The following is a 22,856-nucleotide window of genomic DNA, read 5'->3' as shown; positions in this document are numbered from 1 at the left end:
TTTTTGCCGATTTTCCTTTGCTCAGCCGATTGCATTATCTATTGCAAACCAGGCAATTTGAATAGAAAATTGAGTCGGAGATGGAGGTGGAGCAGAACGGAAATACCTTTGCCTGCCATGTCATCGTTAATATTTTCCCGCTTTATTTTTCATTCAATTTGCTACCTTTGAGTGCTGAAATTGCTAAGAGCGTCACCCACTTGGCAGGTGCAGTGGCAGGTGCATCAGGTACAAATTATTTGTCTCGTGAGAGGAGGGCTTGAGCTTGAGAAGTGGGAAAACCGAAACCCGAGACGGAGACGGAGACGAAAGTGCAAAAATTGAATTATTTAAAGTTGGCTAAAATAAGTGCACTCGAAGGTGACAGTTGCCAAAGACAGTGAGTGGGAGAAGTATACTTTTGGCTTGTATTTTTTAGGCCTTCTGAGGTTGATTTATGGAAGTTCCCTTTAGCAATAAGAGCTTCATAACCTTGACTCATTTTAAAGTTTGTTTATTAAATTTAATTAAGTTAAATTTATAATTTTTTTTGTAAATATTTGAGACAAATAAAAATAACATATTCCTTAATTCTTACCTTTAAAAAAATGGATATAATTTGTTACCAACTGCAAAATATTATTCCTGTCAACTATTTGTAGAAGTGCACAATAAATCATATTTTTTTACGACCTTATTATCAGTTGAAGTTAAATAGTCAACTTTTTTAACTAAGTTATAAAGACTTTTATATTGTGTGCTTGCTTTTCCATTTGCTCACTCTTGGGATACACCATTCATTAACTTTTCGCAGTCAATGTTTGCACTTCCAGTTCGTTTATCGCCTTCGCCCACACGACGGCCTCAACCTACGACCCATTCAATACAGTCTCCGTTTTTGTAGTCTCTTTTTTTTTTGAAATGTCACAGCCCACACTAGATCTTCGTTTCATATTTTCTCTTTTTCGCAATGTTTTCCCCCTTTTTTGCTCGTTTTCTTGTTGTCTGTTGCCATTTTGCATTTGAATTTTGCCGCCCCAGAACAATAAACTTGCTTTATGAAAGAAATGTTCTCTGTGGGTGGGATTTGCAGGGAAAGTGTAGCGGGGGTAAAGAAAAATGGGGTGGGGCTAGCAACTACTGTTCAATGCAAACAAACAAAGTTTGGCATTCATAGTTGAATGCCAGGGACTAATTAAACAATAATAAAACGCAAATAAAACGACAATACAATACATTTTATGGTGTTGCTGCCACCCTCCTGTCACCACCCACTCGCCAGCCCAAAAAAAGATACTATCGAAACGCCTTCTCTTCACCCCTGAACCTATTCTCCATATCAGCAGCACCCAAAAATTATTGTCACGAATACATTAAAAATCACTCAACCGTTGTCTCGTGTGCCAATTTTTGTTTTGTTATTTCCCCGCCATCCCTTTATCTATATTTTTTGCCTAAATTCCAACCCCGTAAGCCCCTTCTCTGCTCACTTTAAATGTGGTGTTCATTTAAATCACATAAAAATCAAACAAAAAACGCACATAAAAGCGAGTTTTATCTTTTGATGTTCTATTACGGGTTCTGTTTTTGTCTGCTTTTTTTTCGTATGTTAATTGATAAAGTTTTATAACTTTTTAATGAAACAGACAAACGAAACTGAACTGAATTGAACCGCAAATTAAATGCAAATCTAAAAATAAAAAAATGCTTACCTTGAAACGGTTTTAGTTTTGGAATTTGTAAGTGGTATTCAAAATTAATGCCTAAATAAATCAGTAAAACTTTGTTAATCATCAAGTTTTAAATTGAAGATAATAATAATCTTGGCGGCACAAAAGTACGGAAAGGTTTTTACGACTAGTGAATACCCTTGAACAACAAATGTGACATTTTAATGGGCAATAAAAATGGTGTTAAGTTTCGACTTATTTATACTTAATATTTATTAATTGTTACTAAATCCCTAAAATATAAATAGTTAGTTGCAAAATTGTTTCTTTTTATAGAAGTCGTTTGCTTCTAACTCTATTTTTATGAGATATAAAATAACAATTTCTGAAGTTAACATTAAAATCTTTTGAATTACTCTACACCTTTGACTCGTAATAAATAAAAGAATGAACATTGTCATTTCATTAGTGCTGGATCAACTCAAAATATTAATTAAGATAATAATTTAATTATTTAATTGAAAATTCATCTCAAGTCTAAATTGTTATTTATATTGTATTGTTCCACATAAATCATCCTCTGTCAAAAATCCATTATGATATAATGTTTTTGATTTGAGTTTTTTCCTTCGTTTTATAATTTTTTTTGACAAAATCGCTTAATTTATGCAAAATGGCCATAACTCAACGCGACAGCGGAATTCACCTTTAAAACAAAACAAACAGCAAAAAATCGTTTTTATTTTTTGCTTTGGCTGATTTGACAAATGACAAAAATAATGATAATTCCAGTAGCCACCTGCTGTAGGGACAGGGGGATTTAAACCATAGACGTTATTATTATTGTCCAGTCCCAATGTGAACAACTCCAACAGCTGTAAACTGTCAGCGGCATCTGCGATATCTGAGATCGCAGAACATGCAAATTAGTTTGACATCGCATATTAAGAATTTAAAAACTCATAATTTGAGAAGAGTTCGTGGAAAAGAATTCAAAGGCATTCCTCGCGTACGAGAGGCGTTTAATTGAGACTTATGAGGGGAAAACAAACAATTTAAAGAGCTTTAAATACCAAGAAAATCCAGTGGGTGGGGTTGGGTGCAGAGTTCAAGAACCTTACCCTCAAATGGGCATGCAAAACCCTCGAAGGTCGGTTTCGAATCGGCTGAGCCTGGGCTAATTACAGCCAAAGGACATCGTACAATGGTCATGACATGTGGCAGTCGACAGGGGAAAGGCAAAGGCGAGAGGCGCCACTTGGATATGGGTAAATCGCGTGTTTTGGCCGCTCCCAGCTGTGAAAAATGGGTCGCGCGTGACAGCCAGCAAAGTGCGGGTGGCAGAGGGGATCAGGTCCAAACGGAGCCGGCCAAATCCGGCTAAAATCAATAACAAACACGCAAATACTTAAGCTCCTGCTCAGACTGAATCAGCGAATCCGCGCTCTTTAAGTTATTTCGCCAAAATTCGTAACAGAAAGCCACGGAAAGAAAACAAATATTACCAACAATATCTTATCGGCTTGGGACTATTCTTAATCTTTGACACATATAACATTTTCCTCTATAAAGTTAAAGTAAAGTTAAAAAACCGAATATTTTTTATGAACGCATTTTTAACCTTTATTTATTAATTAAACATTTTTGTTTCGCTTTACTCTATTATTTCTATTATATAACAAAAATGAAAAAAAAAAATAGTTATCACCTTGACAGTTTTTTTTTTAAATTAAATCGACTTTAATCTGATGCATGTCAACCTGTTATTATTTTAAAATGATTTTTTAAACTCATCAAAATGAAATTTTTAGCATGTTATCATATCAAAATTGTAATTCTTTTTAAACCCATTTAAAATTGATTAATAACGATAAGGACAGAAAGCATTTCAATAGCAAGCTAAAATATTTTAAAATGTTGAGTGAAAGATTTTTCGCAGTGCATAAAACATTTTGAAATGTTGAGCTATTCTTCACAGTGCATAAATTGGCAAGAAATCCGTCTGCGAACCTAGTTTGGCGTTGGTTTTTTTGTGTGTGGGCTTGAAATGCGTCAATGTTTGAATTAAAATCTGATCAAAGTAAAGAAGCTGCCAGAAAAACAGCAGTGATAAGTCAACAAGTCGTGTAAATATCAACAGGGAGAATGTCAAATTGTATCCGACAAAGGAAAATATTTTGAATGCAGGCAGCATTCGCTTGGTTGATTATGGCCTTTGCATACAAATTATCTAAACAGTGTGCCAAATGTGATTAATGGTTGGTCAAATAAATTAATTGACGATTTTGCATTGATTTAGCAATCGTAAATGAAACGATTGACAATGATTTTCCCTCCCAATCTAAAATTGAAAACCATATTTCATCTATTGGTTTCGTTTAATGTGGGTAATAATGCACTTTTAAGCAGTTACATGTCGATTGTTACATGATTGTGAACAGCTATGTCTATATACACACATAAAAAGTATCGCAGAAATATGCAGTAAAAATAAACTTTAAAAATAATATTTTGTTGCACAGCAGCAGCTTAAAATAATATAAACAATAAGCCTTAATTTAAACATAATTGCACGTAAAGGAACTTATACACAACTTCACTTTATACGAGTTGGCGGAAAGTACAAAAGATCCGAGTACATTATAGAAATACAAATAGATATCACACACGGTATAGTAGATCGACTAACATACACATATAGATCTCCTAATCCTGATGCATATATTTTTATGCCTTTATTTTGCGGCCCATCTTTTGTGTTCCGTACTTGTGACCATCTCGTCCGGAAGATCCGCTACCTCCACTGCTTCCATGTCCATGACTATGAGAATTGTGCGACTTGTGCTTGCCCAATCCATTGGACTTTGTGCGGGTCTCAAAAAGGACATCGGAATCCGTCTCTGATTCGGTCAGCGATGTGTTACGGGAATCTGTGGGCGTAAATTTTGATAAATTATTCGTTTTCTTACAAAGAAAAATATTTGTATGCTTACAATTGGCTGCCTCCTCATCCTTGTTACCAATCAACGAGTACTTTTGAACTTTCTGGCGAAGACGTGGCTTTTTCGATTGTCTGCAGGCACAGGCTATACCCCAAAACACTCCAGATAGCAACAGGCAGCCAACAATCACTCCAACAAACACATATAGTATTGACCAATCTGAAATATAGAGTTAGGACATATTAGCAAAGTTCTACCAATTGGATTAAATCTTGTAAATCATGGATATATTTTGAAATAATATTTTATAATAATACTTACCACAATTGGCCTCCTGATTGTTGAAAAAGTAACCTGCCGATGGCATCCAGAATGCTTCGCATATGCAGGCTCTAGAAATGGGATTACAGGTGCCATGGCCGGAGCAATCGTTCTGGCAAACGGTGGTGCGAATGTCGACAGCGAATGCGCCCAGTATGGATGCATCCTTTTGGAGTTGGGTCCTCAACTGTCGCTCCACTTGCAAGCCATCCAGTGCCGTTCCCTGGCCATCGTTCACATAGAAAACTAGGACCGTTGCGTCCGTATGCAGATCGTACTTGAGTTCTCTAACTTGGATCTTGTTCTCGTCTCCCAACAGAAGTTGGAGTTTCTGCACCACCGAATCCAGTTCGGATTGGGCGAGCACAGAGATGCCCATGGGCAGGGTCATTTGCACCAAGTTCAACAGCTTCGGATCGCGCCGAACATTCACGCTCACGGTATCAGAACTCGTCAAACCCTGATCATCGCTTACAGTCAGTGTAAATACATAGCGGCCTTGTACTAGATTGGTTAACTAGAAAAACGTAGAAATAACATTAATATTAGTTGGATAGATTTTTATAGATTTACTCACAATCATGACGGGTTCTTTGTCGGTGTCTGCCACAATGACACCGGCTGCCAGGCTGTGTTCATCACGTGTCCACACATACTTAACCACTGCCAAGTCATCCCAGGATTTGGAACCATTGAAGTAGATAGCGGTGGCTGGCAACGTGATGGTGTGATCTCCGCCACCGTTGGCTATTGGGGCAGCATTGCGTTCTGTTTCGGAAAGAAAATACAATTAGGAACCTTGGTTATTTGTAGTCCATGGATTAAGTAACTACCTTGTACGATCTTCACCCAGGTGGTGTCCGAAGCTGTATTATTATTCTCATCAGCAACACTTAACTCAAACTCATAGAGCCCCAGTGTAAGCGAGGTTGCATTGGCAATCTGTGGTATTACAAACTATTAAATAGGATCAACCTTTGTAGATATATACACTCACCGATGAGTTTGACTTTAAAATAACAGCGTTATTGGGCCCACTTAGCTGCTTCCATGAATAACTCTTAATACCAATGTCATCTTTGGATTCCGAGCCATTTAAAAGTACCCAGTTAATGGGTAAACTAGTGGTCTGTAAAAAGCAACACATTAAACCAAATGAAAGGTAATACCTAAGGCTTAACCTACCGTATTAGTTCCCGCCTCCGCAACTGGAGGAGAATTAGTGGGAGGTTTCACAAAGACATGGACTTTAGCCGTACTGGATTGTCCACTGCCATCCGTGACTTTGAGTACAAAGGTGTACATGCCCTCCTCCAGATTGGACAACTGAACATAAGGTGTCCTGGTGTTCTGCATATCCACAGCCTTGGCCTCATCGCTGGCATCCTTGGTCCACTCCCAGGCCACGATCTCGTGATCATCCGAGCTGGCTGTTCCATTCAGAGTTACATTATTGTTGGGTAAATACAAGATGACAGCATCGCCTGCATTTGCCACCGGAGCGTAGTCTGTTTCCTTGAGAACTGCTATGGTGGCAGTGGTGGAGTTGGTTATGTTATTTGAATCGGTTACGGTTAGCTTAAACGTGTAGTTTCCCGGCGAAGTGAGATCCAGCTGGAGGGTATTTACCTCCGGCAAAACGGGCTGGTAACCAATGGGTCCTGAGATGACCTCCCAGTGCCAATTGGTAATCTTGTCGTCATCCGTGCTGGTGCTGCCATCGAGTATGGCATTGGTGGTGGGCTGCCGGATGATCTGCTCCCTTGGCGAGATGATCACCTGCGGTGGCTGATTGATGCGGTTCTCGGGAAGCACTGTTACATTAGCTGTCGCCTCGCCAAAGGTTCCATTGTCTCCAGTTACAGTGACCTTAAAGGTGTAAAGTCCCTCGGAGAGATTCGAGAGCTTAACTTTGGACTTGCTCTGATCCGATATTGTGCCATTCATCGGACCCTTGGGCTGGGAAATGAGAGTCCACAGGTATTTGTACTTGGTATCGCTGGTTTGCTCATCGGGAACCGTAAAAGCCGCGAGGGTCACCTCCTGCTCCGGTAGCCGAACTTCCTTAGACATCACCGAGACTACGATATCCTTGTTTTGTTCAGTTTTCAAGGGCGGCGCAGATACCTCTGGAGAATTCTCACTTGCCGCCGCTTCCTGCTGTCCAGCCTCATTGCTGGTGAGATAGGAGCTATATGGAACCGCTGCCATCACGCATTTCCTTTGTTTATTCCACACGAAGCCTTCGGGACAGGTGCAAACGCCTCTCACCGCATTCGGCTGGAGTGGGACACATTGTTGGGGCGGCGGACATGGTGTCTCCACATCGCAGGTGGTGAACTTGGCATTAGCATCGTAGTAGCCGATCTCTTCGTTGGCCAGCACATCGTTTTCGTCGGGCTGGAAGATCAGTTGATTCATCCGTTTGTCCGCCAATGGGAAATCTTCGTCCTCATAAACTGGGGTTTCCTAAAACAAGAAGTTTAAGATTACCAAGTGATTTAAGAGAATATAAGTGTATAAGTGTTACTTGTACAGTTTGATTAAAAGCTTAATTAAACTCTTCACAACATGAACTAATATCTTCCAATTACCTCAAACATTGACAAACAACTAAGAACTTAACGCACCTGATTTCGAGATAGATAGCCCAATCTCCTGGGCTGTTTCCAGAAGTTGAGGGCTGCCTCATCGTAGGGCAGGATCTCGGCATTCTGCTTGGCCGCCTCCGCCTTGAGGAGCTGTGGCCAGGTGGCCTCGCCCAGTGGATTCACCAGTACCATCTGGACCTTCTCGTTGGGCATCCGAACCCTCAGCTTGGGCAAACAGGCTTCGTTGCTCTGGCAGCGGATGTGGTAGCACTTTCCCTTGAAGACCAGGACCACATTGCAGGCATTGGTGGCGTTGCGAGGCTTCTCGCAGCACGCCTGCAGGCAGTTCCAGAGATAGGCCTCCTCCTCCAGGGGCTCCACTGAGTCCGGCGGCGGCTTGTACTCCTCGAAGACCCCCGCCTGCTGCTCATCCCGCGGCGTGGCATTTTCGAAAACATGTCGCAACATCTTGTGGCACACCAAATTGGGGGCCGTGGCGCCGCCAACTAAAGAATCCGGGGATTCTTTGTGTTTTTTACTTCCGCCCAGCAGAACATTCTGCGTCGTGACGTCGGCATATGCTGACGCCATCGAAAAAGCCAGCAAAAGCAGGCTGAAAGTCCAGTTGCCCACTTGAGCCATCTTTAGCTTGGTTTCCGCCGCAAAGAACTGGCAGTTTGCTAGAGTTTCGCGACTAAAATCACCAGCAAAACACTGGAACTGCGATTTTTTCTTTCGGCCAGCGCACAACAAAAAATGAAAACCAATTACTCCAGCTGACAGCTGATTTATTATGGCAGCCCTGCGCAGTAATCAGTGTTGTAAGTGGTACGGAGTTGGTTCCCAAGAGAGTGGAATGAGTGTTGGATGTTACGAGCGGAATAGAGCGTTAGATACGGAAGTTACCGCCGAGAAATAACGAAAAAAGCTCGGGCGAAAAGCTTTCTCTCTTCGTTGCTTGGTAACGGTTTTTATTGGGCATTGCTTATTTGTACATTACTCATTTGAATAAATTACGAAATTATTGATTAGAACTACATATTAGATTTTATGGAATAAGAAATAACAATTCACTGTCAAATATAATTTTTAATAAATTTTAAGTCTGAAATATATATTGAGATAGCTTTTGTTTACCACAAAAACTAATATAAGGTTTATTCATAGAACGTTATGCATTATAATTGGATCAACATTTGAATTCTAAGCAGCAGGGAATATCATGTCATATATAAAAACCGGTTGACACTCTGATGAGTTATGACTTTCGTTTTAGGATGACATCCTATTTAAAACCCAGCTATAATATTTCCCGCTGCTGTATTTACTAAATAAGGTCTCTTTCTGCCCACACACAAAACACCACAATACACACCCATCAGCCATACTGTGTGATTTAAATAATAATACATACGGCCCACGCGCCAATCGAATTTCACAAATCACATTGCAGAGAAATTAATTACTTCTCTAGCAAATTCAGATAAATCACTGTATTGTATTTATGCAAATTTTTAATTGTAAGACACGCAAATGCAAAGCAAAGAATATAAATCAAGCTGGCTTGACCGAATCGAACCAGATCCTATGCTCAGCCTGGTCGGCTTGTTCCGTTTGTTGTTGGGCCCCCTGAAATCCGTTGAAAGTCTATTTATCTCACCGTATAATTTTCAGGGTCTTGTTTAAGTTTTTTATGGCTAGCCGCTCCATTATCTAAAGCTGCGGCATTAACTACCCAAAAAAAAAAAGAAAAAAAAAACAATAAAAATTATTGATTGCAAGCTGAGATATCAGAGAAACATTGTTTGAGATCAAAAAATAAATAAGGTCAGAGGTATTATGTTTAATTTATTCTAATCATGACCTTAAAAGCAATGTATTTAATTAAAAAAAGCAAGAGAATCAACTACAACTGAACATCAGATAATTTAAAGTCCTCAGACCACCACTATTTGAAGAATTCCCATTTATATAGCCCATAAATAAATACAACACATAAATCTTATTGAATGGCACGCGTTAAGCATTTGAACGAGTGTATAAAAAATGGCCCATCAATTGTTTGAATATTTTATTACTTCATGGGGAATCCACAATTTCTGTATACTTGCTTTTTATCACATTTTACTGAAAGCTGCGAGATATGTAAGCGTAAATGTACATATATCTACATTGCTTAGGTTTCTCATTGCCATATAAGGAAAGCATTCCACAAGTATTTTCACTGATAAGCTTGTATTGCAAACTGACATGTCTCATTCATTTCTCCTCTCATTTTTATTTACCCAACAGATGACAGACTTCTCGGATAGTTCGCCCAGTGGGGTGTTGAGTCCAGCCTCCTCGCTGATCGAGAATTTCCACAAGAAGAACGGCTCACCGCAACCACTCGGTAGCAGCAGCACCACCACCACAGTCACCCCCACGACCTTGAATGGATCTGCAGTGGGTGGGGTGGGCGGTGTGGTGGCCAGCACCGCGAATGGCAGGCAAATTAACACCAGCTCTAGTTCATGCAGTAGTCTTAAGGAAACCTCACACCAGTCCACGTCCACATCACAACAGGTAAGCATTGATTATAATTAATAGTAGTATAAATAATAAATTGCCAAAAGATATCGTTTAAGTTCAGAGAAAGCATTTCCCATTGTGACAATTTTAATAGATCCAGAGTGTTGAGTGTAGAAAGTTTATTTTTCTTCATAGGACCATTGGTTCTGTTGTAGTATCTATAGTGATTCAAACATTTAAAATCTTCGCTGAAGATTTTGTTCAGTTTTAAGTGTACCACGAATTACCTCCACTCAAGTGCTCGATTAAAGAAAATAGAATCTGACGCAGCAGTGGTCATCAGTTCAGATATCGTAACTGAACGTATGGAATCAAGCAGAGTTGGCATAATGTCGCTATTTTTAACGAATTACTTAAGGAACCCCTAATCGTTGAAACCTTTCGGTGGTACTGCTCCACCGATAAGCCTAGAGGTTAACATTTGATAACCGATTGTATTGAATATACAGGCACAATTTATGCCCTTCTATTGAGACCCCTCCTCCCTGATAAGATTACCCTTTGGCATTCCATTGTCACACTGGCGACGTTGCGGCTGCTGTACACGAGTAAAGTCGGTTTTATTAATCACATATTTATTATTGGCCCGGCTTGATTGAGTTGTAGCTACATAAATAAACACTCGAATAATTATTGAACAATTTAGAAAAGGGGAGAAGACAAAAGGCAAGCCAAAACGTGCCGTACAAATGTTTAACCGTTTTTAATGACCTGTTAACAAGTTTTTATGCTTTTTTTATGATTTAAATAGATTAGATACGAATTGGGTTTTCTCTAGAATTTGCATAGCCAGCACACGTTTTTATCTAAGAATTTTCACCGCTTTTATTTTGATAAGGAAGTTGCCATTTATATAGTTTATCAACGGTTTGCAGTTTTCGTCTGCTAAAAATAGATACTGACCCATATGAATTTAATTTTGGAAAAACCATCCATCAAAACTCTTAAATGTTCACATTCAGTACCTATCTTTCTATCTTGATCTACTTCTTATCGAACTAGCCATAAAAATAGTTTTGACCTGAAATCAATTTTGATAGTCAAGTCTTTTTCTGCTGACCATTCATATGTCGAAAATAGCTAATGACCTGATCAAGCTTGATTTAATTTACTAAATTAGAACTTGACAGTTTATAAGGTAGACAGTAAAATTAATTTGCTTTTGTAAAAAGTTTATGACACATTTTGCCGACTAGTTAAGCGCTGCAATGACTGACGCAAATGTTTGAACATCTCCCTTGCACAACCAAATGAGAAAGATTGCAGATTTCAGGCATTTGAATTTTTAAATACCCTGTACTTTGAAGTATAATTTTAAAATAAAATGTTTGCTCTGTATTGATTAGGCAATTTTGTATTTCCGTACACTTATTGTATCCTCTATTGCTGCTAAGAAGTATGCTATAACTTTTAAATAGTGAGAGACTAATTGGAAAAGTTACAGAGGAAGGAAAACTAATAAAAGAAGACAACTTTGGTATAATCTTGAAAACAATAAATACAAAAGTTTTTACCGGTTATTTTATTAAAAACTTAAAAAAAAATTTAAAATTTTCAAGAAATAATCTCTTATTATAATCGTTTCAGAATACATAAGTTAAAATAAACTATATACAAAAATTATTATGGCTCATTAAGTTAAATCCAAAAATAAATATACTTCTTACGAACACAGGGTATTTAAGTAAAAACACATTCTCTACAGTCTTTTTTTTTGGTGTCTCTTATTGAGTCGCTTTAAATTGAGGCTGAGTCACTTGCCGGCAGCCGGCACACTTCGCCGCCATCGAATTCTACGTCAGCAGAGCAGAGTGCCTCCGATTCCGTCCGGTTCCATCTGCCCCCGCAATCCACACATCTTCTCATGAATCGTGCTGAAATCGCTTCTCTCAGTTTTGATTGTGTGATATACTCGTTATCTGTTTACATCCTGGTTGTGATTGAGATTGTGTGTTTGTGGTCCAAGTTCAACAAGCATCACCATTCTGATTTCAACGCACATAGGGGTTTATAAGGAACCAGATTCTCTCTGTGCCAAATTCATTCATGTTCAATAGAATAAAACACAAATTGACCATTGCTTCGGCGAATTGGTTTTTGCGCCAGTCATGACAATTTAAGTTTTCCGATGAAAAAGCTTTATTTTAGGTGGTTAGCAAGCCAATTTTGCGATATGATTTCCTTTTCGCAGAAATTGTTGAGGTAAACCGAACAAATTGAATATCATGACGCGGGATAAGATATTATAATGTTGTGATAAAGATATAAGATCTATAATAAACTTGAAGGGGTTTTAAATATGGCTGCCCGAAAGTAGATAAATTAATCAAAAACTAACTAACTTATAATTAAAGAAAATCAGAGCACTGTGCATAATAATACTTAATAGTAATATTATAATGAAATATTAATGTTTATGAAAGATTAAAATAATGAAAATCCAGATATAAAGCATTATAACCAGTCTCCATAAAGATGCTTAAATACATTTAAACCGTATTTAATTCTATTAGACAAGCTTAACAGGCTCAATAATAATTAACAAATATCATAAAGGCTAAACAAATTTGCTGAATAATTATGCATAGATTAACACCCAATTATTCAAATACTCAATGAAAACAAAACAAAGCTCTTTAGCACTCGCTCTCAGCAAAAAAGTCCCGTGGTAATCAGAAAAGTAAACATCAAAAAATGAGCAGAACGAGATACAATCTTCAAACAGCTTGAATCAGAAAATCTGAAAAAAAACGAACTGCAAATCGACCGCAAGTTGAGAACTCGTTAATTAGAGAAGCTGAAGCTTGAAAAGCTTAGACAGAAACGTGAACCGAGCCCAACTTAGCAGCTGAATTATGGAAATGCAAATTATTCACGGCATAAATTAAAGATTAAGCGAAGGGAAACACGGCGAAAATAAACACATAAAAGCTGAGGGAGAGCCAGAGCCGCCCAGACTTGTATTTACAATTTGATTTCCTAGAATTCCTCTGCCTGCAAAACACATATGCTGAAAGCTATCACCTCCATGTGTTGCCATTTAGCTACTCGATTCTGTCTCTTTTTTCACTATCTCACTATCTCCCTTCTTACACAGAAAACACTTATTATTTGTTTTTTACAAAAAATGGAATACCGAAATTAAGCAATCCAAGCCCAAATCGCAGGGCTGAGATCGTTTTTGTTTTAGAATTGTAAATACTTTGAGAGCAGTGAATGACAAAATAATACCCTACTTCTGACTTACTACTTATCATTCATCATGAAACTTTTTTTTTATAAGAAATTCTTATTTAGTAAAGGTTTTCTCTCAGTGCTGCTTGTCGATCGCACTTTAAAATGACGCCGGCAGCGACGCGACAGAACTAAAAGCTCTCAAGCTCCCACGCTGCCTGTGAAGCTAGAAATTTCGTGCTCGGCGCTCATTTTTATTTTAGTTAACGAAACGAACGAACCAGCGACGCGCTAAGAAATTCAAGAAATACTATAGCAAAAACACTCAGCCGAGGCGGAAATAATTTGGCTGTAGTTCTTTTTTGCTAGCGTGTGCGCTTTCAAAAAAAAAAAATAATAATAATAATACAAATCACCTTTATAATAATAATTTGGTCCTCAACGAGTACCGAAACGAAATCAATGAGCAAAGAATCGTGGGTTTTTTGCCCATTAACGAACAATTAAACGAACTCTCTTTGTTATCAGTATTGCACAAATAAATAAAAACCAACCACACAACGAACAACGAAAGTAGTAAAGAGAATACCAACGAAAAGTGAAAAAGTCAGTGAGTGAACAAAAGTAAAAGTCCTGCAAATAGAAAATTGTGGAGGGCAGAAAGTAAAATCTATATGAAAATATATGTATTTTCAAACGTCGTGTTTGTCTGTGTCTGATAAGCCCCTCATCCCAAGCTGATTATTTAGCTATATAAACGCTAGCGTACGTTTATATGTGCCCGAGTTAAGTGCTTTATCAAAACGGAGGCGTATACGTAATATGAAATTCAATTGAAATTAGCGGAGTTTACCAAGAAGTTTCCATAACCGAGCTGAAACAGGAGATTCAAAAAGGTTAGTCAAACCGATTCCTGCGTGCAAAACATCATTGTGGTAATTTAGTAAATGACGCAGAAATCGAGGAAAAAAGAAACACAAGTGATATCTAATCTTTTGATTTCATGTCCAAGACAAACTCCTTCACCCTCCGCACTTGTAAGGGAAATATTTATTGATCAGGGGCACTTGAAAGTGTTACCTTACCGATAAGTTTGTGTCAGCCGGAAAGAGAGCGACGGGGTGCGAATTGTTTGCTACTCGCTTTGGCCAACATGTCGTATGCGTAACGTCCATTCAAATCGCTCTCGATTTATGTGTGTGCACATGTTTTATTGCCCAACCAAAAAGAACGCCATATAAAACCGATCGCAACCCACTCACATTTATATATCAATGTTAAACTGCTCAACTGCTCAACTTGTTTGACTTTTGGGGCTTCTTCTTCGCTTTTTTTTTTTCTAGATGGCAGACGCCAGAAACCTGGCCAAAATTAGATTTGATTCGTAATACGCGAACATTTGTCAAATCTCTTCGAGCTGCGGCTCGTCAGCAGACAAAACCATAAATAGAAAATTGTCTTCCTTGGGTTTTTCCTAGAAAGTTATGAGGTGTCAGAGCTTTGAATAAAATCTATAGATATTATAAAATAATAATGCTTATTTAAAATAAATGTTACTTACCTAATTAAAGCTAGATGAGAGCATCGTCAAGTTTACTGACCTAGGGTCAATGGCTTTGTCTAAACGCTTGTAAAACTGATCAATGAATATATGCTTAGTAAGCCGTTTTCAAGGCAAATCCCTAATCAAATAGAATAAGTTCCCGTGCCATAAAGCGTTTGGCAAGTTATCGAAATTGAGGAATTTAGATAGAGACCCATCCATCTATTATTTCGGGGTAAGCTCCATGAAAGGCAAATATTATATAGCGCCCAAAACAAATGTCGATCCCAAAACAAATGGCTCATTTGATTTATAAAGACCAAGTTAAGCGCCCGGGGGCCATAAAATGCGAGTACTGATAGCGCCAGACAGTAAAGCATACTCATACGAATATATATATATATATATATACGAATATCTATATAATATTTGCACAGAGCTAAGGGGAAAATATATCTCTGTACGACACACATTCCGCACATTTTTCCGCCTATGAGTCTCTGGCAGAAAATAACCCGACTTTCTATAATTGTGCCCGTCTGTTGTTTATTTATCAGGTTGTCAACAGCAGCAGCAGCAGCACGACGACGCGGGTGGAGAAGAAGTCCCAGCGCCTGCACCACCACATCACCTCCTCATCCTCCAGCTCCTCAACCACCCAGGCTCTGTCCACCTCATCCGAGATGAAGGCGGCGGAAATCAAGCGAGATCTCACAAACATCCAGAAGTCCATGTCGGAAATCAACGATCTGGCCAAGGAGCGGATCACCGGTGGACCTGGTTCCATTAGCACCACCTCAGCCTCTGCGATCACAGCGCCCAGCACAATGTCACATGCGACGTCGACGAGGCTGGCACCCAAACTCACATCGGCCCATCCGTCGATCGACGATCTCAGGGGTCTCAGTAGCCAGGACAAGATCACCCAGCTGCAAAAGAAGTGAGTGATTGCTCAGTTGTCGCTAGGCAATAGAAATTTTCCACAATTTAATATTGACAAGTCGAATAAACCATTGTTCCGCTCATTAGCAATCTTCTAGATAGTGACACATAAAGTAGAAATTCCCATGGTCAACTTACAAAAGCTAATTAATTGTATTTAATATAAATAACTATATATATAACCCTACGGTTTGTGTATAACTAGAGATTTAATTATCATCATATTTGAATAACACAATTTCTTTTGTGGGTCACCGCAAAACTACTAAGAATTTTAAACTTGTTTTTGCAACGATGTGGTTTTTTTGCTCAATTTTAAAGTAAATTAATTCAAAGAAAATAAATGTGTAATATGTAATGCATTTAATTCTTGGGAATTTGAGAAAAACTGTTTGAATATGACAAAAGCTAATCAATTATATTTAATGTAAACAACTACACAAAAGAAACATTACGATTTCTGTCTAACTAGAGATTTAATTATCATCATATTTGATTAACACAATTTCTTTTGTGGGTCACTCTCATTTCTTACTGATTTCTAGGCGTTACGCCGCAAAATTACTAAGAATTTTAAACTTGTTTTTACAACGATATGGGTTTTTTTGTATTCAATTTTATGTTTAATTATTTCAATGAAAATACCAGTGATATGGTATGCACTTAATTGTTAAGAAATTAAATCAATTATTTTAATATCTCTATATAGCTGAAATCTAACTTGTTCTAAGCACTCTAGAGGAATGTACCTTTTGCTGAATCCTAATTACTAAAGGCATTCCAATGGGGATGGCAAATATAGCAATCAGGCGCTAATTAAATCTACTAAATTTTTTTTTTCAGAATTCGGGCCTCGCTTGAGAATCTGGTGGACGACGATGACAGCAATGTGATCGTGACCCTGCCGGATGACGACGACTGCCCGCATAGCTTTGGCAGCCTCAGCCACCCCACCGCCGCCCAGCTGAGTGCCAATGGGTTGAGCGGGTCGAGCAAAACAATCGATACGATCAAGTTCCAGGAGAAGAGCATGAAGACCGAGTCCAAGACGAAGGTGGTCACCGATGGCTTCAGTTCCGAACAGGCCACCAGCAACTCGGCGGAGATGAAGCGCCTCCAAACCGGAGACATAGACTATCAGGAGAGCAAGGGTGCGTCGGCGATGAGGAATCGATTGGAGATGGACGGTGTCAAAACAGAGGAGAATGCAGCCGTTATTAAGGTGAGTCCGATTTAAGATACTTCCTTACTTCAATGATCCAAACCAAAAGGGTCTGACAATCCAACTGTCAAACTGAGAGAAAAGTTGCTTGCTTTAAGAAATTTAAAGTCAGCCCGAGGAGATTTTAATTTAGAAGCTTTTATTTCAATAACATGATGCAAAAATAAGTACATATTGGAAAACTATTCTTTTGAGTCACCCTTAAGTGAAAGATATTGAAGATGATTAGTAACAAACTGATTTTAAAATATAAAATGATTTAGATTGTTATTATAGTCGTATGTTTTAACCATTCTAAATCTATGTTGTCTGCCTTAGAATCAATCCAGAAATCAGAGTTAATAACCTGCCAGAAGTAGCCATTGAACTCGCCCCTGAAATGTGTCCCCCAAACAAGAGCTTTCGCTGTGAGCTTTTTAGCAAACGAAGAAAGGGAGTTACTGCCATTAAAGGGTGGTTACCCCATTTGGAAGCTTTCGCTAACTGTTAGACCATGGCACTCCTTTCAGTTGGGAGTTCATCGCGTGCATGTTAAGGTCGCATAAGGGACACCAGCGCCAAGGCGTTAATATCCCAGCCGTTGGTGAAAACTGTCCAAAAGTGAAAGTTGACAAGTCGACAACAACTTACTCGGTTACTCATAAGACAAAGAAAATCGATTGTCTGGCGCCGAAAAGCGGGCAACACTCGACGCGAAAGTAATGTGAAATGCTTCTTAACAAGTGCCTGCTCCTTGGGAGCCCGAAATTTATCCGTAACTATTGCAAATCGAAGAAGCCGGAGAAACCAACCGGAATGTTCAGAAAATTTCAGGTACAAATTACCCCAGAGAGATTTTATACTGTTTGTAGTTTTTGCCATTACACCTGTTACCCAGGGTTACCTGGAATTGGTGATACAGGGGAAAAACAAAGTTCCAACAGCGAATTTAATCTAATCAGTTAGTAGGCGCCCAACTTACATCATTGTTGATTTGCCTACGTATATTATATTTAATTGCTTTATGATGGGATGGTGATATTCCTGGTAGGTGCCTATATACCAAAGTGTCAAGGATGGCTGTTTGTTTTTTTGGAACATGGAGAAAAGGTCAACTCGAAAACTTAATGAACATAACTTGAATTCATTACTCAGATAAAAAAAAACAAAAACTAAATAGAAAACTTAGAGTAACCATTTTAAATTTATTAACAAGTATATAGAGTTCAACAGACCGTCATTCAGAATGTATAACACTTGCGAAACTGTTATACTCGTCCATCTGTAAATCTACTTTTAAAAAAAAAAAAACTCTCCATCAACACATCGTCCATCAAAGACAGAGCCCCCTTATTAAGTATATACCCATTCAATCCATCGCACAGATATTAAAAATCTCTCAGGAGGACATCAATTTGAATGGGTGCTTTTGCTTGGCCATCCGCCAAAATATTAGGCAAACATTTAGACAGCCACGCTCCATGTGCAGCAAACAAGTGCTTGAGTTTTAAACATTAACAAAAAATCCAATGAAAATACTTTTATACGATTTTTATGGATTTGCGAACAATTCAAATAGTCTTAGGACATTTGCGTCAATTGGAAGGAACTCATGGAACGGCACGCACCATCTCAAATAATTTCGGAGAAGTAAACGGAGAATCGAATACCATTTATACACCCCCATCCCCTTCCCTATTTTTGATTTATTTCCCACGAGTTAACGCTCCGAATTTTTGTATGTTCTATGGCAAAAACAAAATTGCTGTGCTCTCTTTGTTTTATTTTCGAAATTATTTTGAATAAAACGGCTCAGAGCGATACGCGGACCTCAGTAGCAGACAGTCGAGCGTCGCGAGCGTTTCAGCAAATCGAATTATATGTAGTTGAATTATACAATAAAACGAAACTGTATAATCATTTGCCTATATAAGAAACTGATGTGTGACTGTGGCTAGATAGTACTAAATACAAAATACAAAAAGCGCAGGTGACAAAGACTTCCTAATTAAAACACAAAATAAGCGTTCAGCGATTTTGTTTACCAGTGAAAATATTGTCGCAGGTGTAACAGCTGTACAAAAAATGTTCAACAAACCGACCTTCAAATTTTAAAAAATTTCACAGACTGAATACGTTTCAAGTAAAAAAGTGGTGTTATTTCTATATTTTAACTTTGAATAAAAAGTCATTTAGTAAAGTAAAGTTTTGAAAGATAATTGAAAACATAAGAAATAAAATGAATTGCTGATGAAATCAGCGTGAAAACTTAACGAAATATCTTTCAAAAACGGAAAACCAAAAACCTAACGACAGATGGCCTACCGCTTTCGACGCTATGTGAGCTTTTACCAATTCCTTCGTTAAGTTTTCCCCATTTCCATATGCAAATGTGGCTCAACAAGTGTCTGATTCGGTCATTTCATGCTTTGCAATGTGTATAGAATCATCATTTTGTACAGTGAAGCTGTGTCAAGTGCCTTGTTAATTGCCATTTAACTGTAAAATTATTACAAGTTCTATTTGTCGGTCAGTGTCACACACAGATACAAAGAAAAACACCCAAATACACTGAAACAAAAAGCAAAAAGCAAATAAAACACACACACACACACAGAGAAAGTGACGGTGACGGCGACGTCGACGTAGCCAATTTGTGCGCTATTTTTATGTGAATGAAAATAAATAAAATACAAAGTATATAGGACGGAAAAAAATACGCAAACGAAATACATCAGCATTCGTATACGTATTATACGGAACGAAATAATCAGCAACTACAGCAGCGACTTTGGCATTGAAATACCTGCCACCTCTTCAGTTGAGAAGTTGAGAAATTGAGAAGTTGAGAAATTGAGAAATGTCCAATCAGGCGCCTTGGCCCGTTCGCAAGGGCATCTTCCGCTCGAGCGGCCAGTCGGACTTCACGCCCACCCGTTCGCCCAGTCCCATTGTGGAGATGCCACTATCACCACCGCCAGTTGCCACGCCCTCCAATCGTTTTGGGCTCACTTCACCGCTCTCCCCACCGCCACAACCCATTCAAGTGGTGGCGGGCTCAACGGCAGCCACAACCATGTCCACTGCGTCCGCTGCCAGAATGTCTGGAGCAACTGCCTCCACTTCGGCCACTTCTTCTTCATCGGCATCCGCATCCGCATCCGCCTCCGCCTCCTCTTCGTCGTCGTCGCAATCCTCTTCGAGTTCTAGTTCGCATACCAGAGTACGTAAAAGTTCTAACCCGCCCCCACAGCCAATTAGCAATTGTCCACTGTCGCCACCACCGCCTCCATCACAACCGCCACAACAACAGCCACCAACAACGGCCAACAACACCAACCACTCAACGATTACAACACCCAATCACAACAATAACCACAACTGCAATCAAATGAAAAATGTACGCGAAATTCCCATTGAGGTGGAGCAGAGCAAGGTATAACAGGGAGAAGAGGGCGTGTTTGTTGTGACTTAGTCTAGATTTAGTGGTCTAGTGAGGTTATGAGATGATAAAAGGTATAAATAAAGTATAACAGTTACGAAACTGTTGCAAGCGGGGTTCTTAAATCTTAACAGTTTCTTTAAAATAACTGTTATACTGTACGTAGCCACCATAAGCATGTAGTTTGCTCCTAATAATAATTATACCACCAAGGCAACTTAAATATATAATTTATTATGGTTAAAATAATCAACAAAAGTTGCACATAGGCTTATCACTTTTTGTTCTACATTCATATGACCAAATTAAAACATAAATTCTGTGTTAAAGCGTTTGTATAACAGTCTGTCAAATCTGTAATTTTTGTACATTTGCATCATGTTATTAAGTATTTGTTTGATTTATTTCTTGTTTTTAAATTACCCAACATGTAATTTATTCTTACTAATGGCTTCACCTTCTTCCCGCATTATCCCACAACGAAATATCCAGGAAGCACTATCGCTGCGCACCGGCGACATCACACAGCAGGCGAGCAACAATGTGGCCGCCTCCAGTATTACTGTGCAGAGTGAGAACTTCTCTGCGGACAAGAAGGCGATCTCGCAGTCGCAGCAGTCGCAGACGATGACCTCCAACGGGATCATTAGCCAGGAGAAGCACGTGTCCTCCGCCTCGCAGGCCAACTACTCAATGTCGCATAAGGGCGTCTCCAGCACCGGCAGCAGCATGATCACCAGCTCCTCAGCTCAAATGTCTGCGATGAACGGCCAGATGCTGAAGCTCACTGATCTCAAGTTGGATGACCTCAAGTCCCTAACGGCGGGCAGTGGGCAGCAGGAGATCGAGCAGACCATCAACAAGTATTCCAACATGCTGACCTCAATAGTGAGCTCCCTGCAGGAAGACGAGCGAGGGGGCAGTGCCATAACCGCCCACGATGTTGGTGGCAAGAAGTCGCAGTACCTGGAGAAGATCAACGAAGTGATCCGAAGAGCTTGGGCAGTGCCCACCCATGGCCACGAGCTGGGCTACTCGTTGTGCAACTCCCTGCGCCAAAGTGGCGGTCTCGATCTTCTCATGAAGAACTGCGTCAAGCCCGACCTCCAGTTCTCCTCCGCCCAGCTGCTCGAGCAGTGTCTGACCACCGAGAACCGGAAGCATGTGGTGGACAATGGCCTGGACAAGGTGGTGAATGTGGCCTGTGTCTGCACCAAGAACTCCAATATGGAGCACTCCCGCGTGGGCACTGGCATTCTGGAGCATCTGTTCAAGCACTCGGAGGGCACCTGCTCGGATGTGATAAGGCTGGGCGGCCTGGATGCCGTGCTCTTCGAATGTCGCACCAGCGACTTGGAGACATTGCGACACTGTGCCAGCGCCCTGGCGAATCTATCGCTCTACGGCGGAGCCGAGAATCAGGAGGAGATGATACTGCGCAAGGTGCCCATGTGGCTGTTCCCCTTGGCCTTCCACAACGATGACAATATCAAGTACTATGCGTGTCTGGCCATTGCTGTGCTGGTGGCCAACAAGGAGATTGAGGCCGAGGTGCTGAAGTCTGGCTGTCTGGACCTCGTCGAACCCTTTGTCACCTCCCACGACCCGTCGGCCTTTGCCAGATCCAATCTGGCACATGCCCATGGGCAGAGCAAACATTGGCTGAAGCGATTGGTACCCGTACTGAGTTCCAATCGCGAGGAGGCCCGCAATCTGGCCGCCTTTCACTTCTGCATGGAGGCGGGCATCAAGAGGGAGCAGGGCAACACCGACATCTTCCGGGAGATCAACGCCATCGAAGCACTGAAAACGGTGGCCAGTTGCCCGAATGCCATTGCCTCCAAGTTCGCCGCCCAGGCGTTGAGATTAATCGGAGAGACGGTGCCGCACAAGCTGTCGCAGCAGGTGCCGCTGTGGTCCGTTGAGGATGTGCAGGAGTGGGTGAAGCAGATCGGCTTCAATGACTACATGGACAAGTTCAACGAGTCCCAGGTGGACGGTGATCTGCTGCTGAAGCTCAACCAGGATAACCTGCGCGCCGACATTGGGATCGGCAATGGAATTCTGCTGAAGCGTTTCGAACGCGAGCTGCAAAATCTCAAACGCATGGCCGACTACTCGTCCAAGGACACGGCCAAGATGCACCAGTTTCTGTCGGAGATCGGCACTGATTACTGCACCTATACGTACGCCATGCTGAATGCTGGCATCGATAAATGTGCCTTGCCGCATGTCAATGAGGACATGCTGATGACGGAGTGTGGCATCCACAATTCGATTCATCGATTGCGCATTCTCAATGCGGTCAAGAACCTGGAGAACTCACTGCCCAGTTCGTCGGAGGAGAACATGGCCAAGACACTGGACGTTTTTGTAAGCTACAGGCGTTCCAATGGCTCCCAGCTGGCCAGTCTGCTCAAGGTGCGTATACTTGATGGCTGTTTAATGGTGGGAAAACATGCACTCACAAGGCACCGTCT

General features: G+C 40.2%; 2 protein-coding genes across 7 annotated transcripts in view; one reads left to right on the top strand and one right to left on the bottom strand.

Annotated features, from left to right (window-relative positions):
• The window catches only part of LOC108135557 (NAD(+) hydrolase sarm1), a 41,054-nt gene that overhangs the window by 14,077 nt on the left and 4,121 nt on the right, over positions 1-22,856 (top strand). For 4 of the 6 annotated variants that reach the window (XM_017256304.2, XM_017256306.2, XM_017256307.2 and 1 more), the window contains 4 exons: positions 9,796-10,068; positions 15,349-15,731; positions 16,577-16,955; positions 20,869-22,797. In XM_017256304.2, coding sequence (XP_017111793.1) covers positions 9,796-10,068; positions 15,349-15,731; positions 16,577-16,955; positions 20,869-22,797 — 2,964 coding nt within the window. Of the gene's footprint in view, positions 1-9,795; positions 10,069-15,348; positions 15,732-16,576; positions 16,956-18,784; positions 20,371-20,868; positions 22,798-22,856 lie in introns of those variants that run through there. The other 2 variants (XM_017256313.2, XM_017256311.2) reach the window with 2 other exon arrangements.
• Positions 3,996-8,308, bottom strand: LOC108135558 (dyslexia-associated protein KIAA0319-like protein). Its single transcript, XM_017256314.2, has 8 exons — positions 7,543-8,308; positions 6,098-7,381; positions 5,910-6,041; positions 5,746-5,854; positions 5,490-5,680; positions 4,913-5,429; positions 4,643-4,810; positions 3,996-4,579 (listed from the first exon to the last, which is right to left on the bottom strand). Exons 1-8 carry the CDS (start codon positions 8,143-8,145, stop codon positions 4,377-4,379), a joined length of 3,207 nt encoding a protein of 1,068 aa, XP_017111803.1. The 5' UTR covers positions 8,146-8,308; the 3' UTR covers positions 3,996-4,376.

This window comes from Drosophila elegans, unplaced genomic scaffold, assembly GCF_018152505.1.
Source record: "Drosophila elegans isolate 14027-0461.03 unplaced genomic scaffold, ASM1815250v1 contig_208, whole genome shotgun sequence".
NCBI lineage: Eukaryota > Metazoa > Arthropoda > Insecta > Diptera > Drosophilidae > Drosophila > Drosophila elegans.
Note: the sequence above shows the minus strand (reverse complement) of the source record. Positions and strands in the feature narration are given on the sequence as shown.

Bases quoted from the DNA above. Each gene is read 5' to 3' on its own strand.
- LOC108135558 (XM_017256314.2), bottom strand. From the start codon at position 8,145: ATGGCTCAAGTGGGCAACTGGACTTTCAGCCTGCTTTTGCTGGCTTTT. The intron at 6,042-6,097 runs GTAGGTTAAGCC...TGCTTTTTACAG, and splicing joins CGGAGGCGGGAACTAATACG to ACCACTAGTTTACCCATTAA. The intron at 5,681-5,745 runs GTAGTTACTTAA...TTTCCGAAACAG, and splicing joins CTGGGTGAAGATCGTACAAG to AACGCAATGCTGCCCCAATA.